General features: G+C 35.5%; 1 protein-coding gene across 1 annotated transcript in view; it reads right to left on the reverse strand.

Moving 5' to 3' along the window:
- Positions 1 to 16,143, reverse strand: part of LOC128238731 (tyrosine 3-monooxygenase-like) — a 40,079-nt gene extending 23,936 nt beyond the window's left edge. Inside the window, exons 1-2 of the mRNA XM_052954927.1 lie at positions 15,806 to 16,143; positions 9,095 to 9,352 (exon numbers count right to left, since the gene is read on the reverse strand). Coding sequence (XP_052810887.1) covers positions 9,095 to 9,352; positions 15,806 to 15,892 — 345 coding nt within the window. The 5' untranslated portion in view covers positions 15,893 to 16,143. The remainder of the gene's footprint in view (positions 1 to 9,094; positions 9,353 to 15,805) is intronic.
- Between the last annotated feature and the right edge of the window lie 9,340 nt (positions 16,144 to 25,483).

Below are 25,483 nucleotides of genomic sequence, written 5' to 3' on the forward strand. Positions count from 1 at the left end.
CGAGTATCAATTTTGCAGTCGTCATTGTGTTTTTATTTTATAGTACCTTGTTTGCATGACAATACCTCTATTCGAAAGATGATTGGATAACACAGGCGCTTCCTGTTAGGACGGAATGTTTGCCATAAATCACAATGAGTGCAGGATTTATGGACTCTGATTCTTATGGTGTTAAAAACGTGATATCAATCGGTAAAAACCTCGTTCATCCAATCCACTTATAGAAGATCTCGGAATAATCGGAATATAGAAACAAAGTTCACTTCCGGTTAAGCGACTAGAACTTGCGGACGAGAGATAATCGATTAAATTGGTTTTCGTCCTAGCGAAACGGTTTCTTACGTCTGTAAGAGGACACTTTTGAAGAAAAAACAAGTAAATGTATCTGATTTATACGACAATAAGTGTATTGCCATAAATAAATCAGTAAATAAATAAATAAATATATCAATAAATAAATATATCAATAAATAAATAAATAAATAAATAAATAAATAAATAAATAAATAAATAAATAAATAAATAAATAAATAAATACAGATTTATAAATATATAGATAGAGATATTTTCCCGAAAGATAAACATTAGATAATTATCATGGCCTTCCTAAATACTATGTATCGGCTAGTGGGATTACTCGAAATTCTCGTGCACGGTCCGCTTACAATCGTAAGAAGACACTTTCAATAGCTCTGCAGGGGGTATAGTCATATAACTCAATATAATATTATATTAAACAAGTCATAATATCAGAAACGTGATTTATAAAAGGTACAATAAATAATTGAACAATTTAAATATCGAGGATTGACGTATATAATATACTCAGTAAATTACATTTTAACGTTAAGGTGGTTATGAAATCAAACTTCTGGTGTTAAATATAAAATAAACATAAAAAGCACATCAAAACAAGAAATGTGACATACAAATGAGGCGACAATGTCCTTGTTTAAAGAAATGTGACATACAAATGAGGCGACAATGTCCTTATTTCAAGAAATGTGACATACAAATGAGGCGACAATGTCCTTGTTTCAAGGAATAAAATAAGTATTCGTTTAAAAATATTAATTTTACTCATTCGAAACCACACTTTAGAATGATTATTAAATGAACTTATTCAACTCTTAAATTTGTCTACCAGCGATAACTGTTCTAATTTGATTTTAAAAAAGGGTGTAAAATATAGATCAAGTAAATGTTAAAAGAAACTCATAGCTTGGTAATAAGTTATGCAATTGACTTCATTTTGATATCCGTACTTGGAGCAAATAATGGACATAAAATATGCATTTCGGACCTTTTCAACATTGTAGACGTACGGCGCGTTTTCGTTTTAGAAACATATTTAAAAATTGTGATTGACAAATGAGGACGTTTCTTTGCTAGGACGGATTTTGCGTCCATAATGCTTACAAGGTTATTGACTATGGTTCTGTTAACACATTATATGAGAAGTTCTTCTCGTGTTGTTTATCATTCCTCTTCGTGATATCAATGGGTACAAAACTCTTTCATCCAATCAACCTTTGCCATTTCATACCAACGGTCTTTCAAAATGAAACTGAATAAAGAGACTTTTTCTATGTGACTTCCGATTTAGCGAGTAGAAATTGCGGACGGACAGAAGTGATTAAGCGATAATCGATGGCTAAATTGAGAAAGGTTGCGATCCAACATGACTTTCTTTTGTTAACAAGTGTCATATGTTCTCTTTTCTTGTCGTCTGAGAATATTTCAGGATTGCAACAGATACATCGAATGATTTTCCTTTGAAATCACGCCGTTGTTTAATGTTTTATAGTGGCAATATCCCCTTGTTAGCAATTTAAAAACAGGTATTTGCAATGTAGAGAATGAGCTTCCATTAAAGCTTGAGTGTTGCCTAAAGAAGATAGGAAGTGTAAAATGGTTTTAAGAACAAAACAGAAGTGTATTTCGACCTATGTATAAAACATCTCGTTAAACAAATACGAATGAATATACAAGAAAACGAAATATCAATCCATGTCACTATCAATAACAATTCATGTATACTTTAAGTGACACTCCTATTCAAAATCAATAAATCAATGCAAACATATGTAATACAAACATACATTTTGAGTTATAAACCCTCAACCTCTTACTAAATAATGCATTTATGAAAAATATTAATGACTGGTAACACTTTATAAATGATTGGTTAATGCTAAAAGATTCACTGTGATCTACTATTGCCTCATAGAGTAAAATACAGTGTTTCCTGCACCTTTGATTTCAATAGTTATTAATCGTTTTTGGTAAATTAAAACAACGGTATTAAATATGGTACATCTTATTTGGGAGTAATAGCGGATATTTAAGAAATATGGAGAATGTTCATGATTAGTGGCTACGACAAATGATAAAAAGATCAATGCTGAAACAACATAATTGAATAACAAGTTTTATTTCCGTGTACCAAACATTAGCAATGTTTTTTTGTTACTTCTACTAATAAGTTAATTAAATTTAAACATGCTGAGTTTTACATGAAACAATTCTTAATCAAATTAGATCGGAGAAATTAGATCGGAGGTCGTCGAAACAACTACATCTTATAAAAAAAATCAAGTTCATCCTTCATTTCTAGCAGTCTGTTTTGTCCGTGCAGTTTTCAATATGTAACTTGTGCGCTGATACACGTAATTGAGTAAAGGATTTTCAATTGTTTCTGTTTAATGAAATATTTAGATATTCAGCCATACAAACGTTCTATGCATAAACAAGTATATACTATCAAATTTCGGACTGTTAATAATAGAAGCTTGCCATGTTTAGGTATCAAAAACTTCACAAACAACCTATACTTAACGCTTTACACAAGTAAATAAAGTTTATGCAATGATAGCATGTACATGTAAGGATATTTAGGCGTTTGTTATGCATTACATGCTACAACGTCCAGTATGACTTGCAAGGTAATAGATCAGTAAATAAGTAAAAAAAACAAATGAAAAAAAAAAAAAAAAAAAAAAAATTATTAATTAAACTTATTCAACTTTTAAATTTGTCAACCAGCGATAACTGTTCTAATTTAATCCTAAAAAGGGTGTAAAATACAGATTAAGTTAATGTTAAAGGAAACTCATAGTTTGGTAATAAGTTATGCAATTGACTTCATTTTGATGTCCGTACTTTATGGAGCAAATAATGGACATAAAATATGCATTTCGGACCTTTTCAACATTGCAGACGTACGGCGCCAAAATACGTCCCGTATGACTTGCATATCATACATACAAGGAAACATGTCAACTATTGTCTTATATTGATACAGTTTAACAATACAATAGAATAATCCATATGCGACAACGCTTAATTTGCGTTTGTTTCAGAATTTTCCAAGCAAAATCTTAATGAAGCGTACCTGACAAGTTTAGTGGAAAACGCTTTGTTCAAAGCTGTATGCATTGATGTTATACTCAACGCCAATTGTTGCCTGTTTCCGTACGCTAATTGTTTAACGAAAATAATAAACAACAGTCACATTCAAGATAAATACGAACATGGGGAAATAGAAGACCGACATCAACACACATATTCGGTAGGCAATGCCGGCTAACGGAACTTATATATATATAAAGTATGAGAGTTGGTTCTTTCCGCTTGAATATATTTTGTTTATGTTATTGCATAACTAATATGTTCGTTTTAAACTTTTCATTCACATGTGTATAGCTGATACCGTTATACAAATATTTGCATGTTATTCCATAATACAGACCGGTTTTTTGCATTTTAGTTTATAGGTATTAATTCTTATACACCACTGAATAATGAACTTGCATTTTAAAACGATGGAAAGTGCTTAACTATATATGATTATTTTTGTTCGAAAACACAATCTAAAATTTCTATTCAAATATATTTATTCAAATTTAAGATTTCTCCGCCGACGGTAACTGCTCTTATTTAATTCTATAAACGGGTGTAAAATATGGATTTAGTTCAATAGGAAGGAAACCCATAGTTTGATAATGATTTATATATTCGAATTAACTGAAATTTGTTGTTCATACGGAGATAAATGAAAGCACTAATAGTGCTGAAAGGCTTGAGCGACGAATCATTCTATTGGTTACTTACTTGCCCGCAAAACTCACTCACTCACCATTCACTCACTTACTCTTTCACTCACGTTTACACTCACTCAATCACTCACCATTAGGCTAATTTCACTGCTAGAGCGTTTCAGAAGGGAAAACCGTTTATCCGAGTTCTCTCCCCTACTACACCTTATTTTTAGAATTATTATGCAAATTTATTCCATTGAGGTCAAACCCAGACCTGCCAGGAGTTTTGCAGTTGATAGGAGTTTTCCCTTTCATATCCGTCTTTTATAAGTTTGTTAACTGTTAATATACGCAAAGTATTACGCACTCTTACTTTTAACTAAACATGAACTGTTTATGTAAGTCAAACATTACTCCAGGTATATTTCACAAACTGATTTTCATTGAAATCTGGTTCATTCTACCATGATTTTCAATCCCACCTGAACTCAATTGAATTTTTGTGGTCTATTAGAAAAGCCTGAAAAATGGAAATAAAGTATGCTCTAATGGCCTTTTATCTTTTCAGTCGTACGTCGTGTTCTTGTTTTATTAGCCCCAGTTTGACATGGCGATGGCAAAATGGGAACATTTCCTGTTAGAACGGATTTGCTTCCATATATCAGAACGCGTATCAATTTTGCAGTCGTCGTTGTTTTTTTCATTTTATAGCACCTTGTTTGCATGACAATACCTATGTTCCCATGATGATGGGATAATGCAGGCGCTTCCTGCTAGGACGGATTGTGTTGCCATAGATTACAATGCGTGCAGGATTTATGGACTCTTATTCTTATGGTGTTAATCGTTGCTCTTCGTGATATAAATGGGTACAAACCTCGTTCATCCAATCAACTTATCTAATATCAAACCAACGGATTTTCAAACAGAAATTGGAATAAGGAGACCAAAGATCTCTAAGTGACTTCCGGTTTGGCGACTAGAACTTGCGGACTAGAGAAAATCGATTGCTAAATTGAAAATAGTCTGTGATCCGACATGATGACATTAGTTAACGGTAGTCAGAAGCACTCATTTCTTGTCGTCTGTGAACAATTCAGAATTGGCAAAGCATTGTTGCAACAAATACATCTGAGGAATTCCCTTAGAAATCGCGCCATAGTTTCATGTGTTATAATCTTTAGTTTCACAATCAAGATAATAAAAAATCAAAGAATGAGCTTACACTAAAGTTCGAGTGTTGTCTAATGGTGGTAAGAAGTATAGAATGCTTTTAAGTAACATGGTCTGGCACAATATGTGGCAATAAACGCAGACATTGTTACTTCCATTAAGTTTAATGTTGACAGCATAATGAACGGCTTGACACACTTTTAAATCATTGATTCATGAAATCTCGAATTTAGATAACCCTTTTCGTACGCGCAGTTAACGTATCTCAAAGATCCATTTCAATTCCCATTCCGTATAAGATACATAACATACAAAAGAAACGATAATAAACATTTAAACAATGAATTATCTATTTTTAGAAATGGAACAAAGCTTTTTATTTCTTTTTTTGTTAAGGATGACAATTAACAACGTCCCGTATGACTATCAGAGCACACATACAAAGAAGCCTCTTTCGGTCATTGTCGTTAATTGATTCAAATATATTTATCAAAAAGTCGATTTGCAGTTGCAACATAAATAGTTTGTGTTTTTTTCAGTGTTTTCAGGCAAAATCATAAAGGACGTTTTTGTTGGTAATAAACTAGTTTTGGTTTTATTTTGGTTTCACAAACTGTGTCTCTGTTGTGACAGTTTCAAATAAAATGGAAACCAGTTTTAACGAAAACCGAAACTGGTTCTTGAAACTACCCAAACACCATCCTGAGGCAATGATCAAACACAGTGTGGAAACACTTTTTAGTCAAAACCCTTGAAACCAAAACAGAAACTAGTTTGGTATCAACAAAATCGCCAGAAGTCGCGCACCTGGCGGTTTTAGTGGAAAACTCTTTAATTTAATACTGTGTATGCACCGATGTTCTATTTTACACCAATTATTGCCTGTTTCAGTACGCGTTTGGTTAAATCAGCATCAGCATATGCATTCGGTTAGCAATAGCGGGTTATGGGGCTCATCTTGATATTCATTGTATTCCCGCTTGAAGATTTTTTTGTTAATGTTACTGCAAAATCCATTTTGTTCATGATAGGTTTTTATTCACAGAAATGTAGCTGATACCTCTTAAAACAAATATTATTCTATAAAGTGCATAGAGCAGAACAGTTTAATGCATTTTAGACAATCGGTTCAAATTTCAATACACTACTCAATAATTGAAGTTCTAAAACATTCCCCCTGATTTGACAAACGGTTCACAATTGACACTAAAGAATACTACAGAAGAATTCACTTCCATCTTCTAATCGATGAAAAGCAATAATTCATTTGTAGTTATACAAGTTTGAAACCACAATTTAATTTTTTTATGAAAATATATTTATTTAAATCTTAGATATGTCGACCCACGGTAACAGTCCTAAATAGAATTTTAAAAATCGGATGTAGAATATGGATTAAGTTGAACTACAAGAAAACAGTTTAGATAACATATATATCGACGAATTAACTACATTTTGTTGTTTTTACAGAGTGTAAATAATGGAATTATGTATGTTATCCCATCCTGTCAATATTGTTATGAAAAGCTACAGAAACAAGTTCTGTAGCCAAACTTTTAAATATAAACCCAGGGTAAACGCCAAAGACATATAACACAATAACAAAAATCACAAGCAATAATCACGGAACAACAGCACAAAACACCACAAACAACACAGTGCATATATACTATATACAAACTAGGTGTGTTTATCAAGAAGTGTTAGGTAGCGCCTTGGAACGGTAAGTAAAATTAATTTACTGGGGGTTTAAACCAGTTTGCGTGCACAACCTCACTCTTAGCCCAACAATCCTGAATAAAGTAAAATCGCAAAAGGTAAATCTTATCAAAGTATGCATTAACTTTTTAGACGTACTCGCACTTTCATTCTATAATACTGATTTTTCTTATGTGATGGAAATGGTGACACTGCTTGCTAGGGCGGATATTTCATCCCATATTCCGCAGTACGTGCAAGTTGTCTGTACTCTATATCTGTTAACACCTCATAGAATGACTTCTTATGGAGTTCTTAATCGTTGCTATTCATGATAACAATGGGTACAAAACTCGTTCATCCAATCAACCTATCCTTTTTATATCCAGGGGTTACGTTTTCAAAAAGAAACGGAATATAGAGACTAAACTCTCTATGTGACTTCCGGTTTAACGGGAAGAAATTGCGGACGGACAGGAGTGAATAAGCGATAATCGATGGCTAAATTGAGAATAGTTTGTGATCAAAGCTGATGTCCTTAGACGACAAGTGTTGGAAGTACTCTTTTCTTGTCGTCTGTGAATTATTCAGGATTGGCAAAAATTAGTTGCAACAAAAACTTTCAAGCATTTTCCTTAGAAATCACACTGTAGTTTTATGTTTTATAGAGGCAATATCCCCTTGTTAGCGTTTCTCAAACAAGATGATTAAAATATAGCGATCGAACGAACACTAAAGCCCGAGTGTTTTTTAATGGTGATAAGAAGTATGAAATGCTTTTAAGTAAAATGGACTGGCGCAATATGTGGCAATAAACGCAGTATTTGCCACTTCCATTAAGTTCAATGTCGACAGCAGGATAAACGACCTGGTTAATGAATATATACTTAAAAGCATTTCTTTTTCAAATGTCTCTTCATTGACATCAAGAATTTGGATAAAGCGTTCTGCGTTGTTCAAATATCGCAAACAACATAAATGTTACTTGATCTTCTTTTGTTCGGAAATTTCAATGGATTGGAAACGAATTTAACCCATTAATAGTTATGAGTAGGAGTGATGCAGCCAGAATGATTAATTTAGTTAGATTAAACATATAACGTTACATATATGGGGATAGTTACATTTATAATTTCAAGGTTAAAAGTCCAAGGTAAATGTAATATCTGACAGGATACCAATCTTGTGTGATATATTATGCTTGTCAATATTACTATTAACTTTTTGTAAAAAATGAATAAAAAATGATTAAGTAAAGTTCATAAAAGTTCAATTTGGTCATTTTTTTTGTAAATGAAGGGGCCATAACACCTCAATGAAGATAATGGTGTGGTTGTTCATTACAATCAGTCTGTACATAGTGTGACCACACTCAGATGAAACATGCTTAAGGAGACGTTTAATGGGCCATGACTCTAGAATCAATATTGCAATCTTAAATTATTAAAAGCATTTCAGATGTTATGGCCATAACTACTGTCGCCCAATTTGATAGAGGTTGTACCAGAATTGCTTCAGTAAGAGAGAGGGCAAACTGAAATGGGTAAATTGGACAATTTAAGGGCCATTACTCTAGAATTAATATTGCAATCTTAAACAATTAAAATCGTTTCAGATGCTATGGCCATAACTATTGTCGCCCAATTTGATAATGATTTGACCAGAATTACTTTAGTAAGAGAGAGGCCAAACTGAAATGGTTAAATTGGAAAATTTATAACTCTAGAATAAATATTTGAATGTGGATTTTCACCAATCATGGTGGAGATATAATGCACATTAAAGTTACAAAATAAGTTGTTTACGATGTAACAAATGCTTTAAGTGCGCACAAAGTGAAATTGGTCAACATCCTGACAATTCAAGGACCATAACTCAAGAGTGAATAATGCAATTTGGCTGTTGATGGAACTCCTTCAAGATAATATTCACCTAAACAGGTTTTGTAATGAATGCATAAGAAATGTTTAAGGAAGGGGTTGGGCAAAATGAATTTGTAACACTTTTGACACTTCAAGGGGAATAAAGTTTATAGTGCGACCTTGCTTTTGATCGAACTCATTCGAGATGCTAAGAAAAGTACGACCAACATTGGTAAAGAATGGATTACAAATTAAGGGAGCTTGCATGAAAGTGCATTTTATAACGTTTGATCATTAAACCTGTCATACATGAGATCTTACCTCGAAGACACGGATGACTCTTGAAAGTGATGCTATGCCGTCTTTTAACGAAACCAATATGGTATACTGTCGCCGAAGAGCGTCTTTATCAATTGGAGATATGACGTCGCCATTCTGCTGTGACGTCAGAAACACCTCCTCCTCTTCGCTGATTGACCCTCCCCTGCTTTTGCGTTCTTGTTTATCAAATTCAAGATTTGCTGCTGTTTCAAACTTGGCATCTTCTATTAGACTTTTCCTACGCCAGGATCCACCATGCTAAAACGAACGAAAAAAAACATAAAACACATCTGTTTGTAAATTGTATTTGTATTTCGAGGTTTAAAAAGTTGCTCCGCCCAACTCAACGAAATTTAAGGCATTTGAGAGTTTGGTGTAAATGCTTGACAGCCATCTAAAAGACGCTGTGCACACTTGTTTTGCTTTGTTTAACTAGTTGTTAAGCTTGTTTGCAAAAAGAAGTATCAACCTTTTTTAAATTTGCAGCAGCAACATAATAAATGAAACTCAAGTAGGTGCATTTGCTACAATAGGGTAACGTTCAGATCAGGGAGGTTGTTTTCGACGAAGCCCAAGACGAAAGCTAAATTACAGGAGGTATAACCCCTTTATTATATACCTTATTCGTTGAGGTCATTTATAAGTCACGCTGTCTTGTATCAAGTTGCACTTTGATAACGCGCTACATCGTTTCCCATTAGAAATGTGTTATAACATGGCGACTGCAGAGTTAAATACGGCCGTATTGCAGTAGGTGGAATATAGAACAGCGTATTTTGCGATTATTATTGCTGTCAGATTTATGATGCATATATAATACAAATCGGTAATAAATAGGAGAGGAAAAAAGCTGATTTCGCGTTTGAATAACATAGTACACCCAAACTGTAGAAGAATATCTTTACAATGTATTTGAGCATTCAGAAATATTTTGAAAGAAACATTTGTACAGTAATTTCAAAAATGACAAGATTAAACACCACTAAAAAATCCTGTATATTCTATAGGCAATTGACCAATTTGCATGCAAGATTCGATAAAGTGACCATATCCGTTGTGCGAGAATAAATAATACGGTATAAATTTAAACTAAAAAAGTAGATCAAGCAGATAAAGCCTGTTCAGCATGTTTCTGAAATCACAAACCATTCAGGTTCAAAACATATAAAGGTGGAAAGTAGCCAATGGTGGTCTGAGATTTTATAATGGTCTGATTCACCGTCATGTGTTAAGAAAAAGAAAAAGGGGCATGTAACACTGAGTTATCACTTCCGAATTGGTGTAATTTGCCTTGCCAATCATTATAATGCGTAAGCATGTAGTTCAGATGCGAAGCAATTATTCAATTGTTTAGCTAAGAGTCGACCAGTGTCAGCTATTGTTTTCTTTGTTAATGGCAGTCAGTCTACAGGGGGATCCGAGTCATTAAATAAACAACCGCGCCAATACAGAAGCCGTTTGTGATGTGGATGACAGACAGATTCCAATTTCAAGAGCACTCGTACGTTCTTCAGGCGTGTTGCAAAACACGATGGAATCTGTAATCTCAACGCCGTCCTTCTCAGGTCAGATTTGTTTTAGAAATGCTTCGTTTGATGACATGCTTTAAGAACGTCAAACAACGGGCCATTTTGAGATTGGTCTTTGATTTGAGTTGCGAAACACATCGTTCTTCCTAGGTCAAAGATGTGTTTAATGACGACATTTAAAAATGTGAAATAGAAAGCAAGTTTTTGAGGCGTCTCCATCAAACGCATTGCAAAACACACCATCTCTCACAGGTAAAGTCAGATGTTTGTCCGGAATGCATATTTACGCTATCGTAAAGCAGTAATGTAATGTCAATGTTCAACATGGATTTTCTTATCTACCTCGTTAAATGACTTCCCGCATTCAAAGACAACCTGCGTCGTTAAAGACTCTATGTTCGCCAATGAAATCTCTGTATTGAGTTTGAAAGCGGAATATTATTTCTCATTAAATGCCCAGATGCCAAGATATGCAGAAAATTAGTTTGAGGTCTACATGATAAATCTCAGTAACGGGCTCGTTACGTACGTGACAAAAAAGATCAATCTGTAAATTTGTTATATCGTTCATCTTTTGAATTTAAGTGAACCTATAAAGGCTCTTGATACGCTCGCCTGTGATATACTTCATAAAATTCAAAATATGAACGAAAACTAATACTAACTTTTGCTTGTGTCATATAAATGTTACTAAACAATCGTTTATTCTTACAATCACATGCCTCGCGATCTGAAGATATCTTTTGAAGTGTCAGGGGAGATCACTGCGTTGGAATTTATTCGACGAACCATGTTTTCTTTGTTTTCATAGATAAGCTTTTCTTTTCGCAAAAGAGCGGTTTTCTATCAACGTGAAAAGATTTGTATTGGTTACACAGTGATATATGATATAATATTTGTATTATCTTTAAATTTGCTTGTACACGCATGAAGCTAACATTTCTGAAAAACTTTCGAAATTTTAAACGCGTTGATTTCTGAAATGTATGTGCACCCGAGCTCTTCATTGCAGATATAAGTATGGTGTGTACATTACATCTGGTTTAATGGTTTGTGTGTGTGTGTGTTGGGGGGGGGGGGAGGGAGTTAATTCAGGTTTTATGCGCTAGAGGTAATTAAACCCTTGGGCAGTATTCATAAAATTTCTCAAGTCATTTCTTAACTTAAGTCACATTCTTTATTTTAGTGTGTCTTCATTCATATGAAGTGAAAACTTCAGAATCTCCAAAATCCATTATTGTTCTCGACCTTATTGAAAAACACATACTTTAATGTTAAAAACACATATACATTTCTTTTAATTTGACTATATAAGTTTTAAGAAGTCGACTTAAGTTAGGAAATGACTTCAGATGTTTTATGAAATCCGCCCCAGGGTTCTTTCGTTTTATTTAAATAATTATACAAAAGGAGTAAAACAACCATATTGCCTGATTAATACTGCCACCTATACTGAAACGTCCCTTGTCAGAAAAAAAACAATCAATTTCGACATTGAATTATTTGACCTTTCTGTTGGCGCCCCAGTGCAAAAACAGTGCATAGTTTCTGCAAACAGAATGCCAGTGATTTTAAACCCTGAAAATAGCTATTGTTCTTTTTAGTCAACCATAATCATGTAATTAGTATAGATTTCGCATTTGCGGGACGCAATAGTGCGGTTACAATGATGTGTTTATTTTACAACCACGAGTTATCCCACGACACTTTCAGCAATGAAAGAGATGTCTGCAGTGGTGTTTGGTTAATTGATTTCCTTAATTACTGGAACTACGAACATTTTGTGTAAAATATTGACTATGATATCGAGTTCAAAAGCTTGTTTGTTCAAAAGTCATAAATCAGTGAGCTAATAACAAATATTTGAAAGTCATTCATAACACATTGAAAAGATCTCTGAAGTTGGAGTGAACGGGGTAGAACGTGCTTGAAAGCAGCGCTAAAGCTACTGAATACATGACGAATGGTTATCTGAAAACTTGTGGGTGGGTGTGATTATTCTTGTTCTAAAAATAGATAGAGTCTGGACTTAATTCGTTAAATATCAAGATAAAAGTCCAAGTGTTCTTTTTTATTTTATTTTTTTTAAACAAATACGATGGATTTGTGTTGCCCAACTAGTTATGGCTATTAAGTTATGTAACGTAACGAGAACATTGTCGTTACTTTATGAAATAATTAACTTTTCATTAAATGTCTATTTGCCACACATTGACGAACAAAGATTGTATCATTTGTTTTCAAACGTAACACTTATTAATTATTGTAGGGCATATTTGATTGATTAAAAAGACTCTAGAAATTGGGGCCGGATTAAAGGTTATCCAAAATGAATGGGTGTGGAGTGTCACAGACATTATACCAATTTGGTAAATGTATATACTAATAACTTTGAAACCAGGTTTGAGGGTTTGTGATTTTATTTTTGTCTACTAACCCAGCCGCTGTTTATATCTACCGATTCATCTGATCAAAATAAATAACGGCTGACCGCTGATTTACCGCAATTTATCTTCAACTACGACACACATACTGCAATCCCATTGGACAAAATATAATTTCGAACACTAAATGTTGAATATATACTGGGTTGTTCCGATAATGATACTTTTAAACCATCAACTAATATATGTTATAAGTTCGAACAAGGTTTAAGACCCTTAAAAAAAACAGCTTTGTAATCAAAGGGTGCCAAGTTATAACACTTAATTCTTGCTGTTTTAGTCCACTTTTATTGACAGCAATTGAAGATAAACGACACAGAAATGTTTTGATTTCTTTGATTAATTCACGTGCATAGTTGCAATGTATTGCATTGTTTTGAATGATCGTGTTCCCACTATAATCCATGGACATTCTCTTCCAGGGGAAAATACGTGATGGCGTTTAGTGGAAGACTCAATCTGTTTTACATGGGCTGTCAGACTTAATTATTTCAGGAGTCGGAGTCATAGTCCTGGTTAGGGCCGTATTCACAAAGCATCTTAAGTCATTTCCTAACTTAAGTCGATTTCTTCAAATTTTCATAGTCAAATTAAAAGAAGTGTATAAGTGTTTTTAATATAAAAGTGTGTTGTTTTTTTCCAACAACGTCAATGAAAATAATGTATTTAGGAAATTTTTTATTTTTTTATTTTATATGATTAGAGAGATACTAAAATTAGGAAAGTGACTTTAGTTAAGAAATGACTTAAGGGCTCGATTGTTCAGAACTTTTTTAAAGTTAACGTGATTAACGACATCATTATTAACTTTTGATGGGGAACTATTTGATGGTATGCTCATATATTGAGTTCTAGCACACCGGATAGGCATTTCCGGTAAATTCAGCCGTGCTGGAAAACTCCATCTGGCATCCCCCCATGCCAGATGAGTCACGCGCTGTGACGTAAAAATTTCAATTTCTTTTATAATACACGTTATGTAATCATAATTATGAAATTTAAATAGATGAGTTCCATTAACATTCACTTAACAAAAATAAACTTTAAAAAAACAAAACAAAATAACCCTTAAAAGTCGAAGGAACTTATTGACGTATGCAGTGAATACAAATTACTGCGTCAGTAAACATCATCGCACGCGCTTTTTGGTGATATGTACATAAATGCGCCTTTTTTATATATTTTCTTCACAAAATATGTTATTTAATGTATGCTAGAAAAAATATCTATCATGTGTATCCGTTCCGGATAGAAAAATCCGACCCTCGGGCACGCTGCGTAGCCGGTAACTCGGCAAGCCTCGTTACCTGGCAACGCAGGTGCCCTCGGGTCGGATTTTTCTATCCGGAACGGAAACACATGACAGATATTGTTAATAAACCAAGTACAGCTGAAACGGTTGTCTCCACTCATGTTAGCCATACTGCAGATCATACGTGTATCTATGAGACTTACAGAGGAATAGTGATTTGAAAGATAACAATAATGACGTTAACAACGTTGTTAACTTTTGAAAAAGTTCTAAATAATCGGCTCAAGAAGTTTTATGAATACCGCTCGTGGAGTCCAGGGTAGTATTCATCAAACATATTAAATCATTTCTTAACATATGTCATTTTCTTAGGTAAAGTATCTCGCTGGTCAAAAGGTAAAATAGCTTAATAGTATCAAATATACGTTATTCTCATTAATTTGATGTCATATACAATTTTTTTGGTAAAAAATCGCTTGTTCCTTCCTTTAAAATTGAGTATGAAAAATATAAGGAATTCGTCTTAGGAAAAGAAATGACTTAAGGTGTTCATGAAGACCGCCCCTATGGTTGTTTTCACTAATGTCTAGAGCTTCATTTTGACACTCAGAATCAGAAAAGTGATTTCTAAAATGTTTAAACGATATATATTTTACAAAGATTGTGAAGGGTTATGATCAGTTATACTAAGTTACTCCCGTTGGCACGATGTTGCGCGAGTGTGGTCTTGTGTTGTTGGGGAAACCGAAGTGCCCGGAGAAAACCCACTTGTCCGGCTTGCTGACCACTAACCAAATTTACATTCTAAAATGTCATAACTTGTCTTAAATGTAGCTATATTTCACAGAAATAAGTAAATCGTTGTTAGACATTGTATTAGAAATTTACTTTGTCTGTTTTACCATTATTGCCCACATTATAAAAAATGTACAATTAAATGATTATTTTTATTTTTTAGTCCTGAGTATCAAATTTAGACTCAATACGTTAGTGAATTCGAAAATATTGGTTCAAGAAAATACATAGTCGTTCAGAGAAGAGAACAGTAAAATAAATGTATTTACTTTAATTGAAAGCAGTTTCCCAAACAGAACGCCAAACAATTCAATATAACATTAATCATTACATTTTCCTATTGCAACCACGCATCAGAAGGACTTTCATGTCCAAATTTATAGAAGCCCCGGCCAAACCCAATGAACCCGAACCTAATTCTATGTGCCCGGGCCAAATTTTAGGAGATCGGTCCACAACAGATATGTATTTTTAATATCTTTCATTCACGCCGTCAACATGTTTTGGAGGAATAAAATATTAATATAGTTTAACAATTACTGAACATAATTCAAACTGTATTTTTAAAGGTTTTCATGAACAATTTCACTGATTATTTTTACCGTAGCATCTGTTGGAAATGTTATGTCATGAGGTACCCTTCTACCACTACGAATATGACAGTTTTACGTTACACAACACATTTTCTTACCTCTTGGCTAAAACTTTTCTGGAAAGCTAGGCGTCTTTTGACCGTCTCCGTGTCCGTGGTATTCGTTAAAATTGTCTGCACTTCCATGTTTGTAAACTTGTTTTATATATCTTTGATGTTTAACTTAAATTGTAACGTTCCTTTTTTCAAAATAAATACGCGTTCATGTAAAATAGTGCTAATTTCTGTTTCAATTTTTCAAGTACGGTCGAGATTAATATTTCATTGACATTTGTGTAAAGGTATTTTCAAACAATTGTTTGATTGTTAGCTATTTGTTTAAAGCCCGTAGAAGCTTTTAACAAACAGAAATACCATACCAATGATGAACAGAAATATTGTCAACTTCAGTTCAGATTAGAGTCTGCTTTCAAAGGCGGTTGGCTTTTATATACCCTATATTGATTCATTGATGCTTACATAAATTATAGAGAAAAACGGAGTATTCGCACGCCACTCATCAGAGCCCCGGCTTTATCAAGCGTATATTCAGCTATAATATTAACACGTCTTTGACACGTTCTATGACGTCATATCCGTTGGGGTTTTTTTCAATATGTAAATAATCCCACGCAATGTCTTCGAATTGTTAAAGATCAAACATAGTTTCCACTAAAAGAAGCGTTGTTTCATCGGTGTTTAAATAAGCCTATAATATTACAACTAAATGGTCCATTATCCAGTTAAAAGTTATCAATGTTTATGTTACCATTAGGGCACTAACAAATTGATTCCTAGTCTGTTTACAGATACTCAGTGCTATTATCGCCTCAGTCTCTTATTGTCAAGCACTTGCCAAGTATGGCGAGAATAGAAACTTAATCGAATTTTGGGCATCAGTAAGAGATGTACTCGAATCACAACAAATGCTGCTGAAATGAAAGGCATTGTTAATCTTGTCTTTAGCTTGGTGTTTAATAAATAAATGAGCAACATTAAATGATTAAACTAATGGACTGTAAGTTTTCTTCAATGAATAAATTGTAATGTTATCGATAAAATCATGTTTATGCATTGTATTGTAGGTGGATGTTAGAGAGGTGTAATCTGGATGCAGATATTTTCACGTGCGGGACAGTTTACAAAGCTGCAAGAAGATCGCGTAGTAATTTCATTTTAGCACTTAAACCTAAGGAAATTATGCACCAGTCAATTGTAACCACGGCCCCTTAAGGTCCAGGGAACAGCGGGGACTTCTACTTTCGGTCCAGCCTAACCTCGGTAAAACCCCCGCCCTGAAGGGACGAACTGTTGGTAAAATCCCCGCCAGCTGCCCCCGCCCCCGCACCCCAGGGACCCTAAAGTAAGGCACATTCCCCGATATTTTTGGCGCGAATACAAAACCACCGCATTTATCCGGCACTGCGGGGCCACCGGGAAGGTAAAAACACTTGTAACCACGGCCCATATGAAAGCCGGGGAAATGGGCCGTGGTTACAACTGACTGGTGCATTACCTTAAGGGATGTCAGTCATTTATGCCATAAATCACTTTAATGGCTATTAATTATAACTTCATAATACAAATACACGTTTAAACGCTTCAATTAATTAATACTTTTTTATATATAAAATACGAGCTTATTCCACGGTTATGCCGGCATACATCCGATGGAGTTGAAGTCAAAACAGCCCGAATTACGCGTTGTAACGCCGCACAGCAGCATCGCCGAAAAAAACGTGTTTTTTCTTTCGTTTATGCGGTGATTTTCAACGCATAAACAGGGCGAACACGTTTATGCGGCGACGCTCAACGCATAAAGCAGAAATTGCTTATATAGGGCGCAACTGTGCCTTTTTGCCACATAAAGAGGGTTAACTTTACCATTTATTATAAAGCTGAAAAATAGAGTTATAATATTTCAACAAAAACGACGGTGATGACGTTGATGATGATGATGATGATGATGATGATGATGCTGATGATGATGATGATGATGATGATGATGATGATGATGATGATGATGATGATGATGATGATAATTATGATGATAATTATGATGATAATTATGCTGATGATCGTTGTGGGGATGATGATGGTGGTTGTGATGATGTTGATGATTATGATAAAGATTAGGGCGTAGCATATTACTGTCAACTTGAAAAAATACGGGAATAGTAGGCAGGCAAATTGGTCAAATTTAAGGTAATATTCTAAAGTTGAGCAAAAGTTTAAAGTTGAAAATAAATTATTACTCCCCTTCAAATGTTCACAAGTACATTTTCTTGTTTATAAATGACTAGTGCATAAAAACACAATCAATGAAAGAAAGACGTCCTATCAGTCATCTGAGTCCTCTTGTTCAAGTGCCCAGAACTAATGTTGTGTTGATTTTTTTCGAAACAATATAATCTTCAAACGTTTTCCCTTCGTTGCTCTGGTAACCAGAGATATACGCTGATGACCTAGACGTGAATAAATTTCACAATCGCACAATTACCAGTAGTTCCTGACAAGGAAATAATTCTTTGTACTCATCTGAGCACAAAGAGCACATGTGGAGCTGTGAGGATTGTTGGGTTTCTGTTGCTTGTCCGTCGTTAACAATTGACTTTTCTAGAAAATGTTTGAAATGATGTTGAAAGTGCGCATTGTCAAGAGTACATGCCCGTCAGTCTGACAAAAAGGCGAGAATTAATGTTACGTCATACGAGGATTCGATTTCCTAAAATGACGGTGTTGTGTGTTTCGTAACAAATATTCCCGCCTTTAGTCGGGCCAAACGTCATTTCAAACGTTTCCGCAAAAAGATCAATTGGTTTGGTTCACATTTAAACCAATCTTACTAAATCTCTGTCAGAATTTACGTCTCTGGCCTCGTTCAAAGCTTGGTTAAGTGGACACAAAAACTAAGTCCGATCTTGATGAAACTTTATAAACCACTTTTGTACTATAATGTGTTTTAATTGTGTTTTTATGCGGCGAAAGTGTGCCTTTTTGCCACATAAGAAAACCCTATTTATGCGTTGAAAATCACCGCATAAACGTGGTCGATTTCGTTTATGCGGCGATGCTGTTTTGCGTGGTTACAGTGCGTTGTGTATAGAGATGCATGGACGTTGGTACAGATGCTCAGTGGGTGTTGTCAGACAAAATGATATTCGAGGAAGCAAAGTCAATTATGGCCACCACGGCACCATATATATGTTATTTGTTGTAACTAATTATAATTCAATTATTTGTATGTACTTGTATAATCGTATACGAAGAGAGTGATACGAAATGCATATATACTTTACAAATTAGCACAATGTTAGAAGGTATACAAGATCTATAACATTATATATTTCAATGTTGTCTGGTATCTTTTGGAATTAAACACATAGTTAAGTTTTCTTTTTGTATAACATCATGTTCTTATTCTAGTATAAGTTAACATACAATACTTTGACATATTAGACTTTTATCTGTGCATCAAAATGAACACTAATGAACAGTCAATTGTAACAACGCCCCCCTCCCCGAGGTCCGGGGAATAGCGGGGACTATGACTTTCGGTCCAGCCAACCCCCGGTAAAATCCCCGCCCTGCGGAGACAAACTGCTAAGAAAATCATGGCCAAAAAACCCGAACCCCAGGTGCGTCCTAGGTTAGGCCAATTCACCGCTATGTTCGGCGCGAAAACAAAACCACCGCAGTCACTCGGCACTGCGGGGCCACCTGGAAGGTAAAAATACGGCCCCGCTATCCTCGCTATACCCCCGTGTCAAGGGAGGGGGACGTGGTTACAAATGACTGGTTCGTAAGAATGCATAAAACGCGGCGGCATGCAGGCAACACATTCACCGAAATGATTGGCGGTCAGATATTGTAAAGGGTCATGAACAAGACCCCACACACCTGAAGACACTAACAGTAATTACGTTATTGACTCAGTATCATTCCTGGTTACTTATCAATGCATGTATATGACAGGAGCTTTCAAAAAATCTACGAATATTCGGACTCGATTATAACCAAAATGGGAGTCTCAGAGTGAAGATACTTTTTCTTCGCAAGGATGTTTTCTAAAACAAAACATACTGCGCACATGAGTACTTTAAGTGTCGACTAACACGTCTCTCGTGTATAGGTACTTTCCAAAAGTACGCATGGGTCCTTTAAGCGTTCAAAAATAAAGTTCTTTGCCAACGTACTTTTCCCAATATACATGCTACGCACAAGTATTCTTTCAAAAACACATGCTTCGTGCAAGAGTACTTTCGAAAGTTTTTTGCTGCGTGCAAGAGTACTTTCGAAAGGTTAATGCTGCGTGCAAGAGTACTTTCGAAAGGTTAATGCTGCGTGCAAGAGTACTTTCGAAAGGTTAATGCTGCGTGCAAGAGTACTTTCGAAAGGTTAATGCTGCGTGCAAGAGTACTTTCGAAAGGTTAATGCTGCGTGCAAGAGTACTTTCGAAAGGTTAATGCTGCGTGCAAGAGTACTTTCGAAAGGTTAATGCTGCGTGCAAGAGTACTTTCGAAAGTTTTTTGCTGCGCGCAAGAGTACTTTTGAAAGGTTAATGCTGCGTGCGAGAGTACTTTCGAAAGGTTAATGCTGCGTGCAAGAGTACTTTCGAAAGGTTAATGCTGCGTGCAAGAGTACTTTCGAAAGGTTAATGCTGCGTGCAAGGGTACTATCGAAAGGTTAATGCTGCGTGCAAGAGTACTTTCGAAAGGTTAATGCTGCGTGCAAGAGTACTTTCGAAAGGTTAATGCTGCGTGCAAGAGTACTTTCGAAAGGTTAATGCTGCGTGCAAGAGTACTTTCGAAAGGTTAATGCTGCGTGCAAGAGTACTTTCGAAAGGTTAATGCTGCGTGCAAGGGTACTATCGAAAGGTTAATGCTGCGTGCAAGAGTACTTTCGAAAGGTTAATGCTGCGCGCAAGGGTACTATCGAGAAAGGTTAATGCTGCGTGCAAGGGTACTTTCGAAAGGTTAATGCTGCGCGCAAGGGTACTTTCGAGAAAGGTTAATGCTGCGTGCAAGGGTACTTTCGAAAGGTTAATGCTGCGCGCAAGGGTACTTTCAAAAGGTTAATGCTGCGTGCAAGGGTATTTTCGAAAGGTTAATGCTGCGTGCAAGAGTACTTTCGAAAGGTTAATGCTGCGTGCAAGGGTACTATCGAAAGGTTAATGCTGCGTGCAAGAGTACTTTCGAAAGGTTAATGCTGCGTGCAAGAGTACTTTCGAAAGGTTAATGCTGCGTGCAAGAGTACTTTCGAAAGGTTAATGCTGCGTGCAAGGGTACTTTCGAAAGGTTAATGCTGCGTGCAAGAGTACTTTCGAAAGGTTAATGCTGCGTGCAAGGGTACAAGGTTAATGCTGCGCGCACGGGTACTATCGAAAGGTTAATGCTGCGTGCAAGGGTACTTTCGAAAGGTTAATGCTGCGCGCAAGGGTACTTTCGAGAAAGGTTAATGCTGCGCGCAAGGGTACTTTCGAAAGGTTAATGCTGCGTGCAAGGGTACTTTCGAAAGGTTAATGCTGCGCGCAAGGGTACTTTCGAAAGGTTAATGCTGCGCGCAAGGGTACTTTCGAAAGGTTAATGCTGCAGGCAAGGGTACTTTTGAAAGGTTAATGCTGCGTGCAAGGGTACTTTCAAAAGGTTAATGCTGCGCGCAAGGGTACTTTCGAAAGGTTAATGCTGCGCGCAAGGGTACTTTCGAAAGGTTAATGCTGCAGGCAAGGGTACTTTTGAAAGGTTAATGCTGCGCGCAAGGGTACTTTCGAAAGGTTAATGCTGCAGGCAAGGGTACTTTCGAAAGGTTAGTGCTGCGTGCAAGAGTACTTTCAAAAGAATAATGCTGCGTGCAAGAGTACTTCGAAAGTTGTATGCTGCACGTATGATATATTAACTGTCCATAAACACGCGGTCTGCTTAAGTGTACCTTTCTAATATAATTGCTGCGCGCGAAGATACTTTATCAATAACTGCATGCTGCACGCAAGGAGACTTTCAAAAATAATATGCTGCGCGCAAGGAAATATTCAGAATACGAAAATACATGCATTGCGAAAGGGTTGACCTTAAAAATGAATGCTTTGCGCAAAGATCTTTTAATTGACCCCAAAAGACATGCGCACAAGTATACTTTACAAGGGGTGGTATTTAATATGCAACTGAAGTTATTCTTAGGGTCATGCAGCATTGAATTCATTCACTCTATTGATCAGTTATTAAGAACAAGTATTCCGATTAACTACATCGTTCCTAGATCCAATTAAGACCAATATTTAATAAAGGCCCATAAGTATGCATGCTCCGCAAAGAGTATATTCTATAAATACACACTGCGAGCAACGGTTCATCTACTGACCACACACAAAACCTTCATATCAAGGTTAAGCACCAAAGGTCCAGGAAGTTATCGCTTGAACAAGACTTTCGCGTTCTATATTACTGTGACCTTGACCTTTGACCTGATGACCTTAAAATCAAATTCGGAGCATGCATACTTATGGGCTGGTATTCAATATAAAATGTATAAATACATGATTCGCGCAAGGGTACTTTCCGAAAAAAATGCTTTCCAAGAAATGAATCGACGGAGGAGTTCACTGTTTTCGAGAGTTGTTCATTGTGTGGGCTTCTTGCCATAAATGTAGAAACCTACAAGTAGACATTTATACAGATTTAAACAACGTTCAAATAATAAAGAGAGACTAAGAAAAACCATTGCTTGGTCCGCATTCACAAACGTCTTGAGTCTGGTATTCAGACTCAGAAAAGTCTGACTTTCACACTCGGAAAAGTCTGACTTTCAGACTCAGAAAAGTCTGACTTTCTGACTCAGAAAACTGAAGCTTTGAATGTTTCAAAACATCTATAATGTAACTTATTTTGATAGAGAATGTAAACCTTATTGTAAAACACTCTTTTTGTGACAGTTTAAGCAAATCTTTGCTCTCGTTATAACATTTTAAAACAAAATTAGGTGTTCCTTTTTTGAGTCTAAGTCTCATACGAGCCCTGGGGAAGTGATTACGAACAGTCTCAAGTCTGAGTTCGGACTCAAGACTCATTATGGCAAAACTTCATTTCATTGTAACTTTCCTTCTATCAGAGTATTGATGGTAAAATATACTGAAATATATTAATATTTGAATGTTTTACCTTTATTAACATACATTTTTGTAAATGATATGAAATAAATATGATTTTTTGTTCCTTTATAAAGATGCTTTTCTGAGTCTGAGTCTAGACTTGGACTTGAGACTATTCGTTATCATGGCTCCTGATTCTGATCCTGTTGAATCTTTACCAATTATATGCATTACTTTTTAACAGATTTGTATACATTAAATGCTCTTCGGCTAAGGCAATTATGATGATTGCTATTAATTACAACAAGAGATGTTTGTCAAACATTATTCCCCATGAGCGGCAGGAAAATTTGGACAATTTAATTAAATATGCATGGACCGAAATGCCAGCTCATTTGGCAGTTCACATTAAATGTCTATGAGGCAGTTTAAAGATAGTGATCAATTTTCATTCAAAGTTTAAGGTTAGAAGGTGCAGTTTTTTGAGATGATGATATTTACAAATAAAGTTGTCTCCTTCTGGCAGCAGGGAATAAATACACATGACGTGAATTTGAATGAGCAATTCAAGTTTAAAAAATGTATTAGTAATATGACAAAAGTCATGTTTTTGCAACATTTAAGCAATAGACAGTCACTATGCCATACAGCTTGAATGATTACTAAGACTGGTCAGCTGAGTGTAACTTATATATACGTTAAAACTAGAAATAATATTGACCTTTTGACCTGATTACCCAAAATTCAAAATAGGTCATCTACTGGTCACGCCCAACCTTCATGTCAATAACCATACGGTCAAGGACGAGCTTTTCGTGTTCAAGGTGAACGTGACCTTAGCCATTGAACTGTTAACTTCAAAATCAATAGGGTCCATCTAATGACCACACACAAGACCTTCATGCCAGACATTGTAACGTTATCATTTGAACAAGCTTTTCGCGTTCAATGTCACTGTAACCTTGGCCTTTGACCTAATGACCTTAAAAATCAATAGGGGATATCTTCTGGTCACGCCCAACCCCCAAGTCAAGTTTATGGACCAAACAACCAGGTATTGTTGAGTTAACACCTGAACAAGGTTTTTGCGCACTGACCCGATTACCTCAAACTCAGAAGGGATATTTTGCTGGTCACGCCCAACTTCATGGTGAATTTCAAAGACAATAGGTCAAGACAATATCGAGTTATCATTCGGACAAGCTTTAATTTACCGACCGAACGACCGGCCGGCATGTACATAGCAACATACCCCCTCTTCATCGAATAAATACTTGTTAAACAAAAATAATAAAACCGAATAATATTCGATAACTAATATGTGTTTACATTTGTTTTTAACTGTTTTTATAACATAAATACAATGTCATGTTAAAATTGTGTTACTTGAATTGATTTTAAATAAAAACTTTCTCCTTCACTGTCGGCCAAATTGCCCTCCCAGACAATGACTCTATTATTCATCGGCGATACCAATTTGACGTATGGCGACAGGCATGAAAGGAAAATGCGTTAAAGATACACAATACATAAAACCACTTAGGCAACCGTCCCAAGACCCATAAAACAAGTGTTGAAACCATGATTTCTGTCCAAAACAAGACATAAGCTGAGAAACCCGAATCCTCGAAGAGCAATTTTTCCCATTTGGTAGTCCGATAAATGTGTAATAAAAGAAGCTTATTTGAACATTCTCTAAGCAGTGGACATTGATTGGTTAGAAGTTTGGAGATAAATGTCCCTCTATGAGATTTGCAGGGACAGATATAAGCATTGGCTTAATAAATCTGTCGACAGGCATTTTCTCCATTGAGTTAATCTGTGACAAAATTTGAAAATAGACATAATGCAATAAACAACATTGAGCCGATTTTTTTTAGAACTTTGTGAAAGTTAACAACGTTGTTAACGATATCGTTGTTAACTTTTTTAAACGTAAACTATTTTATGATGTTCTTATATGTTCGAATAAAGTACAGCTGAAATAGTTGTCCATAATCTTTTTAGAAATATAGAAGATCATATTATTAAGTACATCCTCTTAACGTCCTGGATCAAACAGATATCGGAGTTAACAACGTGATTAACGACATCGTTGTTAACTATTAAACGTTGACTACTTGATGTTGCTCTAAGATGTTTGAATAAAGTATGGCTGAAACAGTTGTCTATTATCTTGTTAGAAATACTGCAGATCATAAGTACATCCTCTAAACGTCCTGGATCAAACAGATATTAGATTTAACAACGATTACGTTCACAACGGTGTTTATTTTATCAACAAAATTTTGAACAATTGAGCCATAGTATCAATTTGTAACATGGTTGTATATTATGGCTGGGAGAAACGGCGAAGAACGTGAGACTGGAATGAAGATGAAAGCTGTGCGAAGACAGAGGTGGAAAAGTTGCAAGATATAATTGCTGGTGAAAATTGATCTATTCGTTCAAAGCTGTAAAATTGTCGTCGTCTAAAAACCTCCGATCCACTACTGCGCTATGCTTTGTTGTGTTCCGTGGGCAATTTGACCCGGAGTATCTCGTAATCATGGATACTTAACGAGGCTGTGTCATTGGTTCCACAAGTAAACACCTCCGTAAATCTAACTTTCACATAAGCACAGACACTCATACTATTCTGACGAAAGCTCGAT

Source organism: Mya arenaria, chromosome 6 (assembly GCF_026914265.1).
Source record: "Mya arenaria isolate MELC-2E11 chromosome 6, ASM2691426v1".
In the NCBI taxonomy this organism is placed as follows: domain Eukaryota; kingdom Metazoa; phylum Mollusca; class Bivalvia; order Myida; family Myidae; genus Mya; species Mya arenaria.